This window comes from Dacryopinax primogenitus (genome assembly GCF_000292625.1).
Source record: "Dacryopinax primogenitus strain DJM-731 SS1 chromosome Unknown DACRYscaffold_1, whole genome shotgun sequence".
NCBI lineage: Eukaryota > Fungi > Basidiomycota > Dacrymycetes > Dacrymycetales > Dacrymycetaceae > Dacryopinax > Dacryopinax primogenitus.
The window spans coordinates 1863952-1880465 of NW_024467198.1; the positions used below are offsets into that span (position 1 = coordinate 1863952).

The 16514-nt window shown below is 52.7% G+C and overlaps 8 protein-coding genes and 1 non-coding gene across 9 annotated transcripts; 7 read left to right on the plus strand and 2 right to left on the minus strand.

Moving 5' to 3' along the window:
* The first annotated feature begins 257 nt into the window (after positions 1-257).
* Positions 258-2664, plus strand: DACRYDRAFT_61389 (DEAD-domain-containing protein). Its single transcript, XM_040775670.1, has 7 exons — positions 258-562; positions 618-741; positions 793-1003; positions 1052-1242; positions 1302-1870; positions 1933-2021; positions 2076-2664. Exons 1-7 carry the CDS (start codon positions 505-507, stop codon positions 2148-2150), a joined length of 1317 nt encoding a protein of 438 aa, XP_040633492.1. The 5' UTR covers positions 258-504; the 3' UTR covers positions 2151-2664.
* A 1019-nt stretch (positions 2665-3683) lies between these two features.
* On the plus strand, positions 3684-5355 carry DACRYDRAFT_97975 (uncharacterized protein). Its single transcript, XM_040777496.1, has 3 exons — positions 3684-4564; positions 4615-5000; positions 5052-5355. The coding sequence occupies exons 1-2, from the start codon at positions 3731-3733 to the stop codon at positions 4795-4797; spliced, it is 1017 nt and encodes a 338-aa protein (XP_040633493.1). The 5' UTR covers positions 3684-3730; the 3' UTR covers positions 4798-5000; positions 5052-5355.
* Positions 5356-5906: 551 nt separating this feature from the next.
* On the plus strand, positions 5907-5990 carry DACRYDRAFT_t3. Its single transcript has one exon. It is a non-coding gene; the product is annotated as a tRNA-Arg (tRNA).
* Positions 5991-6739: 749 nt separating this feature from the next.
* DACRYDRAFT_103545 (uncharacterized protein) lies at positions 6740-7076 on the plus strand (the record flags this gene model as incomplete). Its single annotated transcript, XM_040767775.1, has 2 exons — positions 6740-6796; positions 6843-7076. 2 exons carry the CDS (start codon positions 6740-6742, stop codon positions 7074-7076), a joined length of 291 nt encoding a protein of 96 aa, XP_040633494.1.
* A 672-nt stretch (positions 7077-7748) lies between these two features.
* Positions 7749-9876, plus strand: DACRYDRAFT_86254 (uncharacterized protein; the record flags this gene model as incomplete). The annotated part of the gene is made up of 8 exons (XM_040776768.1): positions 7749-8115; positions 8169-8315; positions 8370-8643; positions 8696-8942; positions 8991-9079; positions 9142-9368; positions 9419-9693; positions 9811-9876. The coding sequence occupies 8 exons, from the start codon at positions 7749-7751 to the stop codon at positions 9874-9876; spliced, it is 1692 nt and encodes a 563-aa protein (XP_040633495.1).
* Positions 9877-9939: 63 nt separating this feature from the next.
* On the minus strand, positions 9940-11550 carry DACRYDRAFT_113266 (uncharacterized protein; the record flags this gene model as incomplete). The annotated part of the gene is made up of 3 exons (XM_040769599.1): positions 9940-11037; positions 11094-11283; positions 11330-11550. 3 exons carry the CDS (start codon positions 11548-11550, stop codon positions 9940-9942), a joined length of 1509 nt encoding a protein of 502 aa, XP_040633496.1.
* Positions 11551-12348: 798 nt separating this feature from the next.
* DACRYDRAFT_44345 (methionyl aminopeptidase) lies at positions 12349-13431 on the plus strand (the record flags this gene model as incomplete). The annotated part of the gene is made up of 4 exons (XM_040774568.1): positions 12349-12573; positions 12624-13133; positions 13225-13293; positions 13357-13431. The coding sequence occupies 4 exons, from the start codon at positions 12349-12351 to the stop codon at positions 13429-13431; spliced, it is 879 nt and encodes a 292-aa protein (XP_040633497.1).
* A 179-nt stretch (positions 13432-13610) lies between these two features.
* Positions 13611-14257, plus strand: DACRYDRAFT_103549 (DUF498-domain-containing protein; the record flags this gene model as incomplete). Its single annotated transcript, XM_040767776.1, has 3 exons — positions 13611-13944; positions 13992-14092; positions 14141-14257. 3 exons carry the CDS (start codon positions 13611-13613, stop codon positions 14255-14257), a joined length of 552 nt encoding a protein of 183 aa, XP_040633498.1.
* A 149-nt stretch (positions 14258-14406) lies between these two features.
* Positions 14407-16483, minus strand: DACRYDRAFT_74130 (uncharacterized protein). The gene is made up of 7 exons (XM_040776051.1): positions 16172-16483; positions 15963-16119; positions 15798-15907; positions 15570-15747; positions 15383-15519; positions 15117-15335; positions 14407-15065 (listed from the first exon to the last, which is right to left on the minus strand). Exons 1-7 carry the CDS (start codon positions 16463-16465, stop codon positions 14502-14504), a joined length of 1659 nt encoding a protein of 552 aa, XP_040633499.1. The 5' UTR covers positions 16466-16483; the 3' UTR covers positions 14407-14501.
* Positions 16484-16514: the final 31 nt, after the last annotated feature.

Genomic DNA, 16514 nt, shown 5'->3' on the forward strand with positions numbered 1-16514 from the left:
TACGTAAAAGGCTAGCAGTGCCACTGACTTTCACGTGCTCTTCTGAGCCCTTGTAAAAAGTTGTGAGGATCCCGAGTTCCCATTAGCAACTTCACGATGAACGTCAGTAGGAAACGCAAGTCGTATGCTGGACGAGATGAATCACTGTATAGCACTGTCGGCCACCGAAAAGATCTGGACATCGATTCATGTCGGTCCGAAACATCCGAAAACCACAGAGGAGAAGCCGAGGGTGATGGCCTAAACGATGAAGACGAGGACGATGATGGGTCATTCGAAGGCTTCGACGATATTCAACCAGCCACGAGAGTTCCGAATGACGAAGTAGACGATAATTCAGATGATGAACCCGATTGGAACCCCGGGCAAGTTGCAGCCCCTCTACCGCGCGTCTCTCGAATACCGCACAGCACTCTGGCCCCAAAGAGAACACATACATCTCCCTTAGAATCAACGTTCGAATCGCTTGGAGTATCTGCATCACTTATAAGGGCCTTGAGATCCATGTCGATTAAAGTACCTACGGAAATTCAAGCGGCCTGTGTGCCTCCATTGCTAAGAGGTGCGCTCTAGCCCCTTACTCCATATGTATGCTCCTCAATTGAAGACCAATACAGGCGAGGACGTCATTGGTAATGCAAAGACGGGCTCAGGAAAGACGATTGCGTTTGCTCTTCCAATTTTGCACCAATTGTTACTAGATCCATATGGCATCTTCGCCCTCATTCTCACACCCACGAGGTTTGCAACGTCGCCCATTTGTGCACTTCACGGTTGCTGATACATGACAAGGGAACTTGCCTTCCAGATTGCGGATCAATTTGCGGTGCTTGGATCTCCCCTCAATGCTCGTACAGCTGTCGTAGTTGGAGGAATGGACATGATGGCACAAGCTGCAGAGATGCGTTCTAGACCCCACATTGTGGTTGCCACCCCTGGTCGTCTGGTCGACCTGATGCGAAGCGGCAGTGGGGAATGGTCCTTGGGGCGCGTAAAATTCCTGGTATGTGAATCGCACCGGATCTCACGAATTGAGCTGATATTACTGAAGGTGCTTGATGAAGCGGATCGACTGTTAACTTCAACATTTGCAGCCGACCTGCAAGATCTGTTTGCAGCGATGCCATCGGAACGTCAGACCGCACTCTTCACGGCCACGCTCACTCCGGCCATTGAAGCTTTGTCAGAAGCCGAACCTCGACCTGGGAAGAAGCAACCGTTCATCCATCGTGTTCTGTCAAAGTAAGTCTGGTCCTTGACTGTATCGAGCTTGATCATTGAATGCTGCACCCTGTGTATAGTACCGAGACTGTCGAAACCCTGAAGCAGCACTACCTCTTATGTCCGCCACATGTCAGAGAACTCTACCTGTATTATTTGCTTTGCAACCCGCCCGAGTCCATATTGCACCTCAGACGGGAGCCTCCACCAGCAAAAGGATCGAAGCATTCATCGAAAAAGTCAAAGAAAGAGAAGGAGGAAGATGATTTTCCAATACCCCCTCCACCGACGATCATATTCGTTACTCATCCGAGAACGGCTGCAAGGCTCACACTTACACTTCAGCAACTCGGTCTACCGACCACTTCTTTGCATTCGCATCTGACGCAACGCCAGCGATTGAATTCGCTCGGCTTATTCCGTTCACGCACGATACCCATATTAGTAGCTACGGACGTAGCAAGCAGAGGTCTGGATATCGAGGATGTGGCACTGGTCATCAATTGGGACATGCCCGGCGAAGGACACGAGGAAGAATATGTGCATCGGGTTGGTCGAACAGCTCGTGCCGGGCGAGGAGGTGTGGCAGTGAGTTTCGTGGGTGGAGAGGAAGACGGCGAGGAAGTGAAACGTATCGAACTGAGAATAAGTGCGTCTATTGGTTTTTGACGCCGTCGATCGGGATAAATCTGACGCATCGAGGGTTCTCAGAGACACAACTTACAGAGCTTTCCCTGCCTGAGGGGAAAGTGCTGGAGCACCTCAACCTCGTCTCAACTGCCAAACGGGTGGCCAACATGGTTCGTACCTTTCCAGCACTTTCATGTCTGTTCCAGAATTCATGATGATGACAGGAGTTGCACGACTCCAAATTCGGCGAGCGCGAGGCCATACGACGGAAGAAGCGTGCCCGACTCGAGAAGGTCTAGACTCATCCTTCTGTGTCTCGTATGCTGTCGTCGAGTTTTCTGGAACGCTGGATAAAATGAACTTGCAGTAAGGGGCAATTCCGACTTCGGGCCTGATATGGCATTGGCTTGGGAACTGAGGAACGACGAACGGCCGCGGCCGAGTTGCCCATGGCGTGGGGCAAAGGCCGGTGTGGCATACGGAAGTTTATCCGAGCAATGTCATACCGCACGGAGGAGAAACACTCCATTTGATGGCCAGCGGGGACCACACAAAAGTCAAATCGGTGCCTTTCCTCGAACATTCTATGAGATGTTCAATTTGAGTATCTCGTATCGCGGTATCGCGGTCGCGCCGACCTGCCCCATCTGTCACAAATTCCGTTGGCCGGCTGTATCCGAACGATCGAAGTACGGTCAGAAGACTGTCTGTTCGTTGTCAACAGAATCTAAGGCAGTTGAGAAGTCCTGCACTTGGGATATCCATAGACACGTTGCAGAGGCGTGGCAGCTGGGACCATACGCGAAATAAAACAAACTCGTCATTGTATCGACTTCTTGATAGACTTCTCCGAGGTGGGGCTGCACTGCCTTGTGACTATGATGCAATGCCCTGACATTCTCAGGGAACATTGATGATGGTCCGAGGTGAATATGTCCGAGTGAGTGGTGCTCCCTAACGGTGTCGTCATGGACCATGGAACGCCGTTTGACAGCGGTGGGACAGCGGCTCCCAAGAGCGCAGCATTCGGTTGACCAGTTGAGTTACACCGCAAGCCACGTTCTCCCCGTTGAATTGGGCGCCCTTTACTTTCAAAGGTCTTGCACCCTACCATGTGATTTCCACCGTATGGGGCTGTTGGAGTAAAGTCAAATACACTCTGATTTTTGATTGGCAAACACGGGGGGAAGGTGATAGATCTAGGCGATGTGCCTGCTATACGGAGCCATGAGAACGGGGCATGAGCGGGGCCTCCGCAGTTTTGAATCAAATTGTTCCGACCGGTTGGCCATTCTTCTTCTATTCTCTCCACCACCATCCCGGACGTTCTGCTGTCACGACTCTTCTCGTGGTGCTCTTTCATTCTCTTTTGACTGGTTCAATCGTTGGCACATTCTTCCCCTCCGTCTCCTTGATACGTATCACGCACCTCACCAAACGCCACACCCAGACTCAGATCCCCGTCCTCCACCGATCCTGACGGCGACGACCAGGTTGCCAGCAACTTCTACGCGGAGGTCGAATCTAATAATTTCCCACTGCAGAGTCCAGTGCCCAAACGTACTGCTCCCCGTCTATCCTTTCAAGTATTGTACTTAATTGAAGCTCCCTTTGCAATTTCCAAACCCTGTGCCCTTTTCCGTCTGAGTCGATCTTCGATCTCAGAGCCGCTCACTCGCCTCCGAGACGAACTCCGAAAGTCTCCGTTCACAATGTCCATTCATGCTGTGAGTTATCCCTCATCTTCCTGCTGAACGGTTTGGTCCTGACGACGACCATGTATGCGCCCTATCAGCCCCTCTCGCCCCATGCCGTTCCCGAGCTCATCCAGGACGACACGCTCAGCTCGAGTCGCAGTTCGTCCGCGATCACCCCCACCATGCCCAGTCTCCCCCTCGTCGTTCCCTCCAACTCAACCATCTCTGTCAGCACTGCATTTCAGTTCGAAGATGCCGATCTGATCATCCTCTCGTCCGACTCGGTTTTCTTCTCGGTCCACTCTCGCACTGTTAGGGCAGCATCGGCAGTGCTCTCCCAGTTGATCGACGCTCTTTCCGCCTCGAATTCCTATCCCACTCTCTCAGACGACCCTGCATCATCCCCAACGGTGGTGGGCAGTGAGAGGACGCCGTCGGACATGGAAGCACTATTCGTCGCACCACCCACGCCGGGGTCCCATCCCCCTACGCCGCAGCCGGAAAAGCTCGCCCAGTCCGCTCAAGTACCCAAGTCCAGCGCCCAGCCCCTCATTCTCCCTCTTCCGGAGCCGTCAGATGTTCTCAACGTCATCCTTCACTTCCTGTATCACCTCCCGTGTACCCAATTCCTCCCTACGCTTTCTACTCTACACGCCGTCCTCAACGCCCTTCAAGCGTACAGCATCCCGACCTACCCTCACTCCTTCCTGTCTTATTCGCTGTGTTCCCTCCTTTCTCCTCATTCCGCCGCACAGCCGCTCTACACCTACGCTCTCGCCGCCTCCGCAAATCTGGAAGGCCTCGCCATCTTCGCGAGCAGGTTCTGCCTGCATGTGCCGCTCAGCGAGATCACCGAGCCAATGGCAGCCCTCATGGGTCCGTTATACATGCGTCGACTCTTGTTCCTGCACCTCGGCCGTGTCGAAGCCCTCAAACGCACTCTTGCCTCACCACCTGCCATGCACCCACCAAGTGCGTCGGACTGTGATGTATCGGATCAGAAGCGGATAACAAGGGTGCGTCCTTGCAACCTCACCGCTATGTGCATATGCTAATGATATTGCAGGCATGGGCTCTTGCGACTGCATACTTGGCCTGGGGTGCACGCCCGGACATGAGCGTGGTCGAACTGCGAGAGGTGCTTGAGCCGCTCAAGACGAAAGTTGATTGCTCAGCCTGTCAAAAAAGCCTCGGCGAGCGCATCGAGCAGCTGTGCATCGACTGGTGCGCGATCAAGGACACGATATGAGGTGGAATTCTGGTGTTCCCGCGGGAGGTGGCATGGATGGAGGGATGTGATGGAGTTGCATGGCCGGAGATGCTGGAAAGGGCGAGGGGTGGCAGGGATACGCGCATATACGCGGCCTGCGTAGCCTTTGTATTTCCTCGGGGACCTTTCGGAGCAAGGCGTTCCCCAATCGTTTTCTCTCTTCCGACTGTATCGATACCTGTGTGAGTACATCTTGCTGCATTCCCACGGATCAATGCTGATCTCTTCCACAGCTCTCACTCCTTCCTCATCCTTCCCAGCACACGATCAGCACATAGCCTTTTAACGCCTGTCTCTCCTTCACCTGTGTATCACTCGCGATCCTCGCTCTCTGCTCCCTCCCGCGGCCTGAATACCAGGGCTGCTCATGAACTACTCTCCCGACGACCACGGTACCGAACTCAAGTCAAATCAAGTAAATTCAGCGAAACTAGCGTTTAGTGCTACTTACTGTTTTATTTGTGCGCGCACACACGGGCTATTCGTATTCGCGTATAATGATAGACTGGCTGGCACGTATGTGCTAATACTGTAATCCCGCCCATTAGACTGCACGTATTTTGAAACTGGACTCTTAACCCTGCCTCCCTGAGTTGGGTTAGAGCTGACTCTAATTCGAAGGTGCCAGAGCTGGCTGCGAGGAGTAAACTACCTCCCATCTCACTTCGGACTCGTAAAATCTGAGAACAGCTTTTGCAGTTATGGTCTATTTTGAGTAGGTATGTGCGATGCAGACATCAGGAGGTGCGCAAGCATCTCCGTGGGGTAGACTTTGCTTATGAAGAGATTAGTTGACGGCTTTGATAATATCACTACGAGAGGAGTTATGATAACAGATACACAGAGAATTCAATTCAGAAGGCGAAATATGATGCTTCTGTTGAGTCGTCAATTAGGGAAAAGAGGTAAAGAATTGGGGCCTAATCTCCCTCTAGGATAGATAGCCTAATGGAACCAATTTGTTGTGCCTTAAGGCTGCGCCAGGGTCATGCACTGCCACTATTGGCACAAACGTCGAGTCGACAAGCATAAAATTTCAGCTCCCTAAATCTGAACATGTTAGCTAAATCCTCAGAAAGGGTTGCGAAGACCGGCTGGCCCAATGGTTAAGGCGTCTGACTACGATATTCATGTAATCAGGAGATTTGTAGGTTCGAGTCCTACGTCGGTCGTGCTTTTTGTTCCCAATTTGGGATTTGAACTCAACGGGGATGTCACAGTTCGAACGCGTGGACCCAGTTCTCGCTGCGCTCGAACTTAGTCCATGCTATGAGACTGTAGGTTCGACTCCTACGTCGGTCGTTTTTGTGTTTTATTTTACAGTTGTGGGCTTGTTTGCATTGAAAGGCCCCTCTTTTAAGAGAAAGAGCGTACACAGGTCGAAGTCTCCGACCGTGGAGAGGGAAAACTTTCCAGAGGTCATCAGAAGGTGGACATGGTGATCCTTGCGGTGCGAGAAACGTATCATGGCAGTACTCGATCAGGAGTTTGATATCGTTATTTCAGCTATCAGATAGCGAGCCGCGTTTACGTCCAATTGTCCGTGGTTGAAGAGTCTACTTCTCATACCTCGGGCTGTGCAGGCCGTGGAGAAACAATCATGTCCCGATCTAATACAATTGTGACGCTTTTCCCGAGGGAAAGCAGATGTCTAGAAGGCCGGGATAAGAAATTCGGTAGGCCGAGCCGCCACGGACAAGCCTAAAGGGTGCCTGAGGCTTGATGCTTGATAGAACTAGAGAACTATATAACTATGACCTTGGATGTTGCCCCCACTTCCTTGCAACACCAGTAGTCGACTCGGTCAGCTCTTTACTCGACGACATTCCATCTTGCCCAAGATCATTACAAAGCTGGATTATTCGCCCCCACGCTCAGATATCCACCGTCCGTCGTCGGATCTTGGGCCAAAACCGAAAACATGCTTGCCCTTCTAGAAAACCTCGTCGGTGCTTTTCTTACAGTATGCACTTCGCCGGTAAGTAGCAAAGTTCTCGTGTCTGTAAGCTCTGACCGGAAGATAGATTCTATCCCTGGACGAAAAAAGCAAGCAGTCACTTGAACTTGACCAGAAGGTCAAGCTGTCATCTCCCGAGGCTGAGCAGAAAAGGGAAACGCTCTCCGATGGATGGGGCGATGGGGAGGAGAGCCGAACCCCAAGGATTGGCATGCTGAGCTTGACAGAGTGGGACTGGACAGATGTGCCGCCTTCGGAGCTGATACTGGAAAACCGTTATTTCTTGATGTTAGAGCGATAGGCAGAGTTATTGGGCTAGTTTTCTTCGTGCACCGCATGTCGTGGCATTGTTAAACGCTGCAACGCTCGAGATCTGCAGCATGCGTCCTCGGCGAGCATTTGTATAATACAGCATTTCAGCTCCGGAAAACCAGGAGAATAATCACCGTCTCACGTATCGGGTAGACATCAGCATTATCCAAAGGTTGAGACGCGCTGCTACAGGGCAACAGAAAGCTCAGAGTCGTATTGGATCGAACGGATCCTCGGACTCGGGGCCTTGATATCCTATTGGATGATGTTGCAACTGTTTGATCCTCGCTCAGCATCAAACGTGTTATCGCCAAAAAAAACCAGGCATTCTAGACAGCGCAAGGCGATGTCAAGAACAGAGATGGATTGAATGGTGGCGACCACGCGGAGGCCGATATCAAGAGCGCCTAATTTACGTAGCGGCCGGACCAACATTCGGCTCCGAGGCCGCCGAAAAGGAATAACCGGAGGTGACGCGGGGTGACCCTTTCCCCAACGCATTAATGGCGGAGTCTACATACCGGCCCCTACCTTGATCTTCTGCTCCTCGAACATATCAGTATTTTCACTTCCTTCTTCCTGTCCACTATGACGTGGTGAATTCCATACGAGCTATCTAACCGCCACAGGCCGTTCACAAGAACTAGTCACATCGTGAGGGATGGCGCTGCATGTCACCGACGATCCACCTGTGGACCCGGTTAACGTGCCACCACCACCAGTTGTCCAGCTGCCTCTTCCACTGCCAATCTCTTTGACAAATCTACCACCTCCAGCTATTCCTGCACGCCGACGGCCAATCTTGCAGCGTGTTCTTACGCTCTCGTCCATCGAGGCTGCATTCGATCCCAGGAGCGCATTTGCCCGACTCACCAAAGTCAGGAGCGTCGACAACCTCATAGTGCTTGCACAAGATCCCGCGTTCCAAAGAGAAGCAACCAAGATTGTATGGAGACCTAGTGGAGAGAAGAGGAGAAGGTTAGTAAGGTGGGAGGATGTTGTGAGACATGCCGCTAGAGGAGCCACGCGTGAGTCTATACTCAAGTCCGCTGAATATTATCCTGAGTGTACGGGGGCATAGGGGCAGGAACGCTTGCATTTTGCATTCGCGCGGGAGTCAATCTAGTTCTTATGTTATTCAAAGCATGGCGCACAAAGAAACTGCGCATACAAATGGTCATACATGCCATATTTGGGGAGGACTCTCTCAGGTTCGGAGCCATGCTCGGTAAAACTTTTAAGGCCCTGTAGCGGTACTTGAACTAATTAGAGGCACAAACAGGTTCATTCGTTGGATTATATAAGCTCTTCTTAAACGGCCTCCCTCTCCTGCGACAACAAACTCTCGCAACCGCGTCCACCAACGCAACTCCGAAGGATATCCCTGGTACTCCGAATAACGAAGAGGAGGGCAGTGGGCGAAGGTCTCCAGACTGGACAGCTGAGCTGCATCCAACAAGATTTGAAACAATGCTTGCTGGTGCTATCAGCTCCTTGGGTCTGTTATTTGAGAAAAAGCATAGGAGGATTATGATCGCTCAACAAGTTTTCGTTCGGTACGAGATCTACACACTGCAGGCAGGGGGAAAGGGCCTTACTTTACTGCAGTGGTCTTCAGGCCGTTGTACTGGCTCACAATCTCGTCATACCCCACGGCGCGGTTCTGACCTTTGGTCTGGCCTGTGGTCAGATCATGTATGCTTTCGTTTTGCGACCGGAAACGATTCCAAGGGGGTACAACGAGTGGATCCGGAATGCGAGCAAGGTATCCAAAGAAGCCGTGCTCATCAATCGTCATGCGAAGAGAGAGGGGAGGTGGGATCTGACGTGGATGAGAACACAAAGGGATAAGCCGGTAAGTATTACATCGAAAATATACAGCAAAAGGTTAACACCGAGATAGACGACAACACTCGGGAATAAGAAGCTGATCAACATCGATATCGCCAAAGCCCTGGAGCAAGGTGACTTTGGTCCGCCATTTGGGCTGTGGTAAGCTCTGATTCATTCTGTCAAGATGTTACTGCTCACCTTCCCACTCTGTATGCGAACAGCGAGGCTGTCCATCCATGGGTTGATTCATGCTGGGATGTCCCACTTGACCGTTTCATTGAGGTCGCCAAATGGATGGCACCTGTGTACACCGCCCTACACCTCATTCCGGCACTATTATTCAGACCGAAGAGATTCATGCAACAACCTCTGCTTAGTCTGTTGAAGACAGCTGGCGGTATTGCCAGAAGTTGCTCTTTCCTCGGTGTCTTCGTCGTGATCTATCAAAGTCTGTTTCTTTGAGCGAGACGTCCTATGAAGTCTAATCTGTGGGTCTAGGTTGGCACTGTCTAAAGCATCAATTGTATCTTCGTCCCGGCACGCCAGAGATTCTCAAGAAATTCTTTGCATCGCGTTTCTCATTCTGGCTCGGAGGGTTCATGACATGTGCCTCACTGTTCATCGAAAAGAGGAAGCGCCGTGGAGAGCTGGCGATGTATGTGTTGCCCAAGGCATTGGAGAGTGCCTGGGGCATGTTGAGAAGCCGAAAACTGATGTTCAGGGTGCCTCGTGGAGACGCAGTTCTAGCCGCTATTGGGATGGCTATGGTCATGGTAAGCATCCCATTATGTACACACACATTAACAGAGCTGACAGGTATCATTACAGAATTCGTATCAGGTATGTAGGGTATACTGGAGAGTCGGAACGCAGAAACTTATGTGCTTTAGCACGACTCCGCTCATCTGTCTCGCCTGGTGCGAGGGATACTCTACCAATTCATCGGTCCGAATTAATTACCCTCTCCTCCCATGCATGTATACAACTACGCACGGTGTAACAATATCCAATATGCCCTTTCATCGGTACGCGCTAGGTGGTGGAATCCCAGGAATTTTTCCGTAGTCGAATTTGTCCGCTTTCCAGACATCCTCGCACTCCTTCCTTAACTCCTCAGGCACAGCAGCCGATGCATCTACAACGTTCTTCCGCGCAGCGTCCGTCTCAGGCCACGTCGGCCTCTTGTACTTGGCCCTGACCTCAGCAGGCAATAAGCTACCAGCATGAGAGTCGAACGATGGCACAGGCCCAGGGGTCCATGCCTCTTTCTCTGGGAATGGAACGATAAAGTTGGGCACGAGCGGTCGTTGCCGGAACTTGATCGACATCTTCGGTTCATTGGACTGTTGCTGCTGTTGAGGCTGTCCGAAGCTGGTAGGGGCGGTAGGCGCCGCGCCAAAGCCGGTCTGTTGTGGTTGGCCACTACCACCGGAACCGAAAGCTGACTGAGCAGGCTGAGGCTGGCCAAAAGTGTTCTGGGGCACCTGAGGCTGGCCGAAAACGTTTGGTGTTGGTTGCGGCTGGCCAAAGGCGTTCTGCGCTGGTTGTGCCTGGGTGAACGCGTTCTGCACTGGCTGCGGTTGACCGAAAGCATTTGTCGGCTGAGGTTGACCAAAGGCATTTATGACTGGCTGAGGCTGACCGAATGCATTCGTCGTTGGCTGAGGCTGACCGAAGGTACTCTGCGCCGGGCCTATTCCACCAGGGCCAAAGGCCGACTGCTGGGGTTGGGTAAAGGCGTTCTGCTGGGGTTGACCGAAAGCGTTCTGCTGAGGCTGACTGAATGTGCTCGGCTGAGGCTGTCCAAACGCGTTCAACTGAGGTGCGCCCTGCCCACCAGGGCCGAATGCCGACTGTACCACCGGCTGGCCGAACGCGTTCTGCTGTGGCTGGGAGAATGCGCTCTGTTGCTGAGGCATCCCAGAACCTCCAGGGCCGAAAGCGCTCTGCGGAGCACCCATGCCTCCAGGTCCAAAAGCGGACGTAGGGCCCGGTTGGGACTGGGCTAAACGCGCTTTGTGTCTCCTGTCGGCTTCTGTGAGCATTTGGGCCAGCCGGTGGGGGTCGTCGGAGTATTGCGATCTGGCGTTACTGTACGCGCTGTTCCACATAGATTCCTATATGCACTCGTTAGCAAGGGGCCTAGAAGGACCGAAGTAGAGAAATTACGCACAAACTGCTGTAATCCGCCGGGGGTGTTCCTCAGCTGGTAATACTGCAACCTTACCTCCTCGGGTGAGGTATCAAGGCCTTCGAGGATAGAAGACTCGAACTTGAATACAGCGTAGGAAGTAAGAGGCCACATGCTGCCGTGCAGATAATCACGCATGTCGAGCGGCATAGTCCTCACCAACGCTTGAGGACTGAGAGGTGTAAGAGTTGGTGGCATGGAATGAGAGGGGTACGCACTCGAAGACCGCCGTCCCATGGGATGTCTGAGCGGGCGCAGCATTGCCAGTTGTTGTGGGGTTGGTACTCCCTCCAAAGGCATTCGACGAACTGGCAAACGGTGTGGGATTGCTACTGCTCCCAAAGCCAGTGGCGCCAAAAGCGTTCCCAGAGGATTGGCTGCCAAACGCGCCGCTGCTAGGTCCAGGATTCCCAAACGCAGAACTTCCACTCGGTTGCATGCTGCTGGGTCCCACGGCTGCGTTCTAGTCAGAAAGACGACGCGGAGGGCCAATACGTTACAGACAGTTAAAGTTCGATGATTGGGCGGCGGGAGCGACGTGCCTATTCCGGCAGAAATTTCCGTATCTGCAGTTTCCGTTCTGGTAGTACCAGCAAATGGGAGCGTTTGGCTGTGAATATGTGCACAAGTCCAGTCAAGAAGTAGTGAGAGCAGCAACAGAGATGAGCACGAGACGATCAGCAGGATGGATGGATAGACGAGACCGACGATCAACGTACGTCGGACGACATCCTTGTATTTTTACGCTGTCCTGCCTCTGGGTTCGCTGTCTTCGCTGCGCTGTGGTATGTGGTATGTGATGGTCTTCAACCCACACGGGAGGTGTTAGACTTGACAAGTGAAATGACAGCCAGCACGGTCATTCAGGGTTTGACGACGACGAGGGCGCTTCCGACGGCCATCTCCTCGCGCAATCTGCCGTTGCTCTCTTAAGCGTCTTCTACGGGCAAGCGGTCTATTTAGTACAGATGGTGGTAGCATGGAGCGTTATCTAACTGGGCTTTTGCGGTATACAAGTCGTTCCACACTGGCCTCCTCAAGGACCTTGACAAACGCACGGTGCCTCTCGAGCTCACCATCCAAGGTCCAGTCTGGCGTCTTCGCTCAGCCCACGCACGTCGTACGGGATCCCAGCAACAAGGACAACAAGCGGCTTGTCGTTGAGGAAGACCACTCAGATGCGGACTTGGACGACCCCTCACTGGCTGCCCTTTCCCGTCATATGCAGACCGGGTATATGATCCTCCTTCCCAAGCCGCCCTACAAGCAAGGCGTAAAGCACATACCTGTACGACCTGTTCCGGGGTTAACACTGAAACCGCCCTATGTGGGTAACGAGGAGGGGTACGAACCAAGGCCGGAAGACGATGGATTTGTATCGGTGAGCTCGGAGGAGCAAGGGGTGAGGGCAGCTGCAGTGCTGGCCAAAAAGACGCTGCAGAAGGCGAGGGAACTAGTGAAAGTAAGTCTTTTGTCTTTGACCTTGTGTTTGCGCTCATTCCCGTATGTTAGCCCGGCCTCACAACAGACGAGCTAGACGCCAAGCTCCACGAGTTCATCTGTTCCCACGGCGCCTATCCCTCCCCATTAGCATACCACGGTTTCCCGAAGTCCATCTGCACAAGCGTGAACAACGTCATTGCTCATGGCATACCCGACGCCCGCCCACTCGAAGACGGGGACATCGTCAATGTCGACGTTACAGTATTCCTTCATGGGTGGCATGGCGACACCTCCGCAACGTTCCTTGTGGGCAACGTTGACCCTCGAGGCCGGGAGCTGGTCCGCGCCGCCGAGGATGCGCTTGAAGCGGGCATCAAAGCCTGTCGCCATGGCCAGCATTTCAGGAACATCGGCGCATCGATAGAAGAGTGCATTCGAGAGCGGTATCCAGGGATGCGCGTGAACCGCCAGTTTTCGGGACACGGAATAGGGATGGTGTTCCATAGGCCGCCTTGGATCCTGCATCATGACAATGACGAGCCAGGAAGGATGTCCCAGGGGATGTGCTTCACTATTGAGGTGAGTCGTGATGTTCTTGTTCTCCGGGATTGATAACTGTCTTCCGCTTTCTTGTCGGAAAAGGTGCATGATGGCTGATCTGTTGCCGCAGCCGTGTATCGTCGACGACGAAGATGCAAGAGGTTGGCTGTGGCCAGATGGATGGACCGTCTCCACCGAAGTACGTTCTATTCCGATTTATATACTAATACCACCACGAAATGCGTACTCACTCGAGGCGCAGACAGGAGCAAGAAGCGCTCAGGCAGAACATATGGTGCTCATCCGTGAGGATGGAATTGAGGTGCTCACACGGTGATGACTCAATTCTGCTGGAAAACAATTTAACCTTGATGATATCAAGCAATCCATTTGTACAATCACGCGCAATAAATAGTTAGATACATATTGTCCACCGCGTTAGCATTGTTCATGTTCACTTTCGACCGGTTACAACCAAAATTCCCTGCCGGACCCTTGCACTTTACTTCGACAAAGATGTTCCCTCGCACTCTCCCACATCTAGTACAAAATGCCCGTCCTCTTTCCCGGCCAATACTGCCTAACATTCTACGGTCCACATCTTCCACTGCCCATCTCATACGACGGCAAAGCACATTAGAGAATATCCTCGCACCACCGCTCGCCGCCCTCTCCGTCGCGCAAATCACGTCCTCCGGTGTGGAGCTCTCAGACGGGCTCGTCCTCAGAGGCCCCGCGATCCTCCTAAACGGCCGAGCGTTCCTGTGGGACCCTCCTCCTGCAGGAGGGAGCTGGAAAGGTTGGGGTAAGGAGACGTGGGGCTTGTTGGAGGTTGTCGTACCTCGACCTGGTGAGGCCTTTCATTCCGGCATAAAAGCCTGCTGAACTTCGGAGAAGAGATCCTGCTGTTTGGGACTGGGAGGAGTCTGATCCTCCCGCCTCCGAGCGTGCGGACGTACCTGAACGAAATGGGCATACAAGTAGATTTCATGGATACAGTATGTTCTCCACGTTGTGGATCGTTATGCCAGCTGATACCGTCGCAGAGGAATGCGTGTTCGACGTATAACCTCTTACTTGAGGAGGGGAGGAGAGTCGCTGCTGCATTGCTTCCCTTGAACAAGCACGTCCCGTGGTTGACGATCCCGAGAGATGAAGCATAACTTGTTGTAGGTTTTATACCACACAAGTAGCACCAAAAGGTCAGAACGCCGGCGACAATAGCTGTATTCCAAACTTCTCCTTCCCAAAGTAACCATGATTGAGTCAGCTGATATGACACCCAGGCCACAGGAGTAGCAGGAGTAGTCCAATTTTGTCATATAATGATCACGACCGTACAAAACAGCAGATATAGCAGTGTCTGGTATCCTATCTCCGTCCTCATCCCATTCTCACGCCGCATGCTCACAGGAAGTTCGCCAGCTTACTCGCTGCTTCCCTCGGATCCAACCGTGGCTTCTCGATCTGTACACTCCTTGCTAGTACATTCACCCTGCTTGCCCCTGGGCGCGGTGAAGCGCTGAGCGGGTCACTGGTTGAAGGGCCGGGAAGAGGCGAATAGATTGGTTGTGTGGGTGTCGGCTGCTGGGAAGTAAACTGCCCGCTCATAGGGCCAGTCTGGCTCCCACTCGCAGGATATGGTCGCTGCTGATGCACTGACGACGAGGAAGCAAGAGGCGCTGTCTGTGGCACAACCGTTGGAGTAGGAACAACAGAGGCGCCATTCGTTGGAGGTGGAGCGATTACGGGCGCAGGGATGGGTTTCTTAGTTATCGCCCGCAGATCGGGTCGCAGAGTCTCGAGCTCTCGTAGTACTTGGCGCTCATACAAGATGTTGGCTCGGGCGTGCTCTGCTAGCGACAACGTCACATCCTCATGCGCGTGTCGAGAGTGGGTCGCAAGTGCTTGATGCAAGTTCTGGCCCATGCCGTGCACGCGTTTCGAGAGCATGTCCTCTTGCTTGGTTGCCTGTATACGGGGTTAAGGGGGCACTTTCTTATAGTGCACACTAGGACGTACTTCATCTAGTTCTTCCACAGCTTCATCGACCTTGTCTGGTCGGATGTTTGAGCTCGCCCTTAGCCGCTCTATCGCCCTCCGCTTGGCGATTGTGTTCTTCACTGCCGACTGATACTCCTCCAAAACCTGCGTCCGCTGGATGAGCGTCTCCTTAGCAGATCTGGCATTCATTCCCTGATACCCGAGCGAGTCGCCCAAGATAACGCATTCTGCGGCAGCCTAGCCAAAGGTCAGCAAGAACAATGGGAAATAAGGGAGGAGCGCACCTCGGAGTTAATAATATCTCCGGCGGCATGCCAAACTCTGCCAAACTTCCTCTCAGCTGTAGCAAGCCCTTGATGCTGCTCAGCGGTGGCAACACTGATCAATTTGGTCCCCAACTCTGAGTACGCTGCCGCGAGAGCTACACCATAATTGAGGAACATCACTTGGTATTCAGTGCATGACACGTACCCTTCTTTGCTTTGCTCAGCTTATCCATCGCTTTTGCGGTTTCTGAGAATTGCATCTCAAGCCGGGTCAGATCTAAGCGAGCGTTGGCGAGGTCCTTGTCGTCATCGGGGACATTGCGCCTAAGGATCGAGAGAGCACCGCCAGTTGATTTCTTTTTTATTCTGACATTTGGTTGATACTAAAATTCCATGAGTAATGCATCTTGTGGAAAAGTGCGGGGGAGCTTACACCAAAGTCTGATTCGATAAATGACCGTAATTCCTCGTCCTGCAGAATCACAGGATTTTCGCATATACGTGTGATCCACTTTTGAATCGCATGCTTTACTAGTCGATCATCTATAACAGTATTGTAAAATCGAGGGGAAATGCCCAATGTAACAGCTGCACGTACCCTCTTCATCTGAGGGTGCCGATGTCTGAGCAAGTGGAAGGGCAGGCACGATCGTCTGTGGACAGCTTATGATGATCGTCTCCGCGAATCGTTGGAACTCGCCATACGAGCGAGATATATTGCGATATGTTTGTCCGCTGAAATTCGGAAGATTGGTCTATTCCAGTCCATCAGTGACCGAACCGGTCGCGTGCAGCGAATATACCCACTTGAGCGTCCAGTCGGATCAAGATGTCCTTTTTGTTTCTGTCGAGCGCGGTGATCCTCACGCGAAGATATTGATCTGGTCTCTCCAGTCGCTCTCCATTCACAGCACTATTCTGCGGTGTGATGAGGCCAGGTTCGGGCTGCCCGTATATTTGAGGAATCTTGTCCGTGATGAGAGGCGCCGGAGGTAGAGGAGCTGAACGTCTGGGCGCTTCCGGACTGGGTGACCGGGAATGGGTAGGACTTCCCCACGTCGGCGCCGCAGCCTCACTTCCCAATGGGTCGTACATAGACATGTTCGTGATGGCAGATAATAAAAAGTATAGCAGACGGTGTGCTCAAACC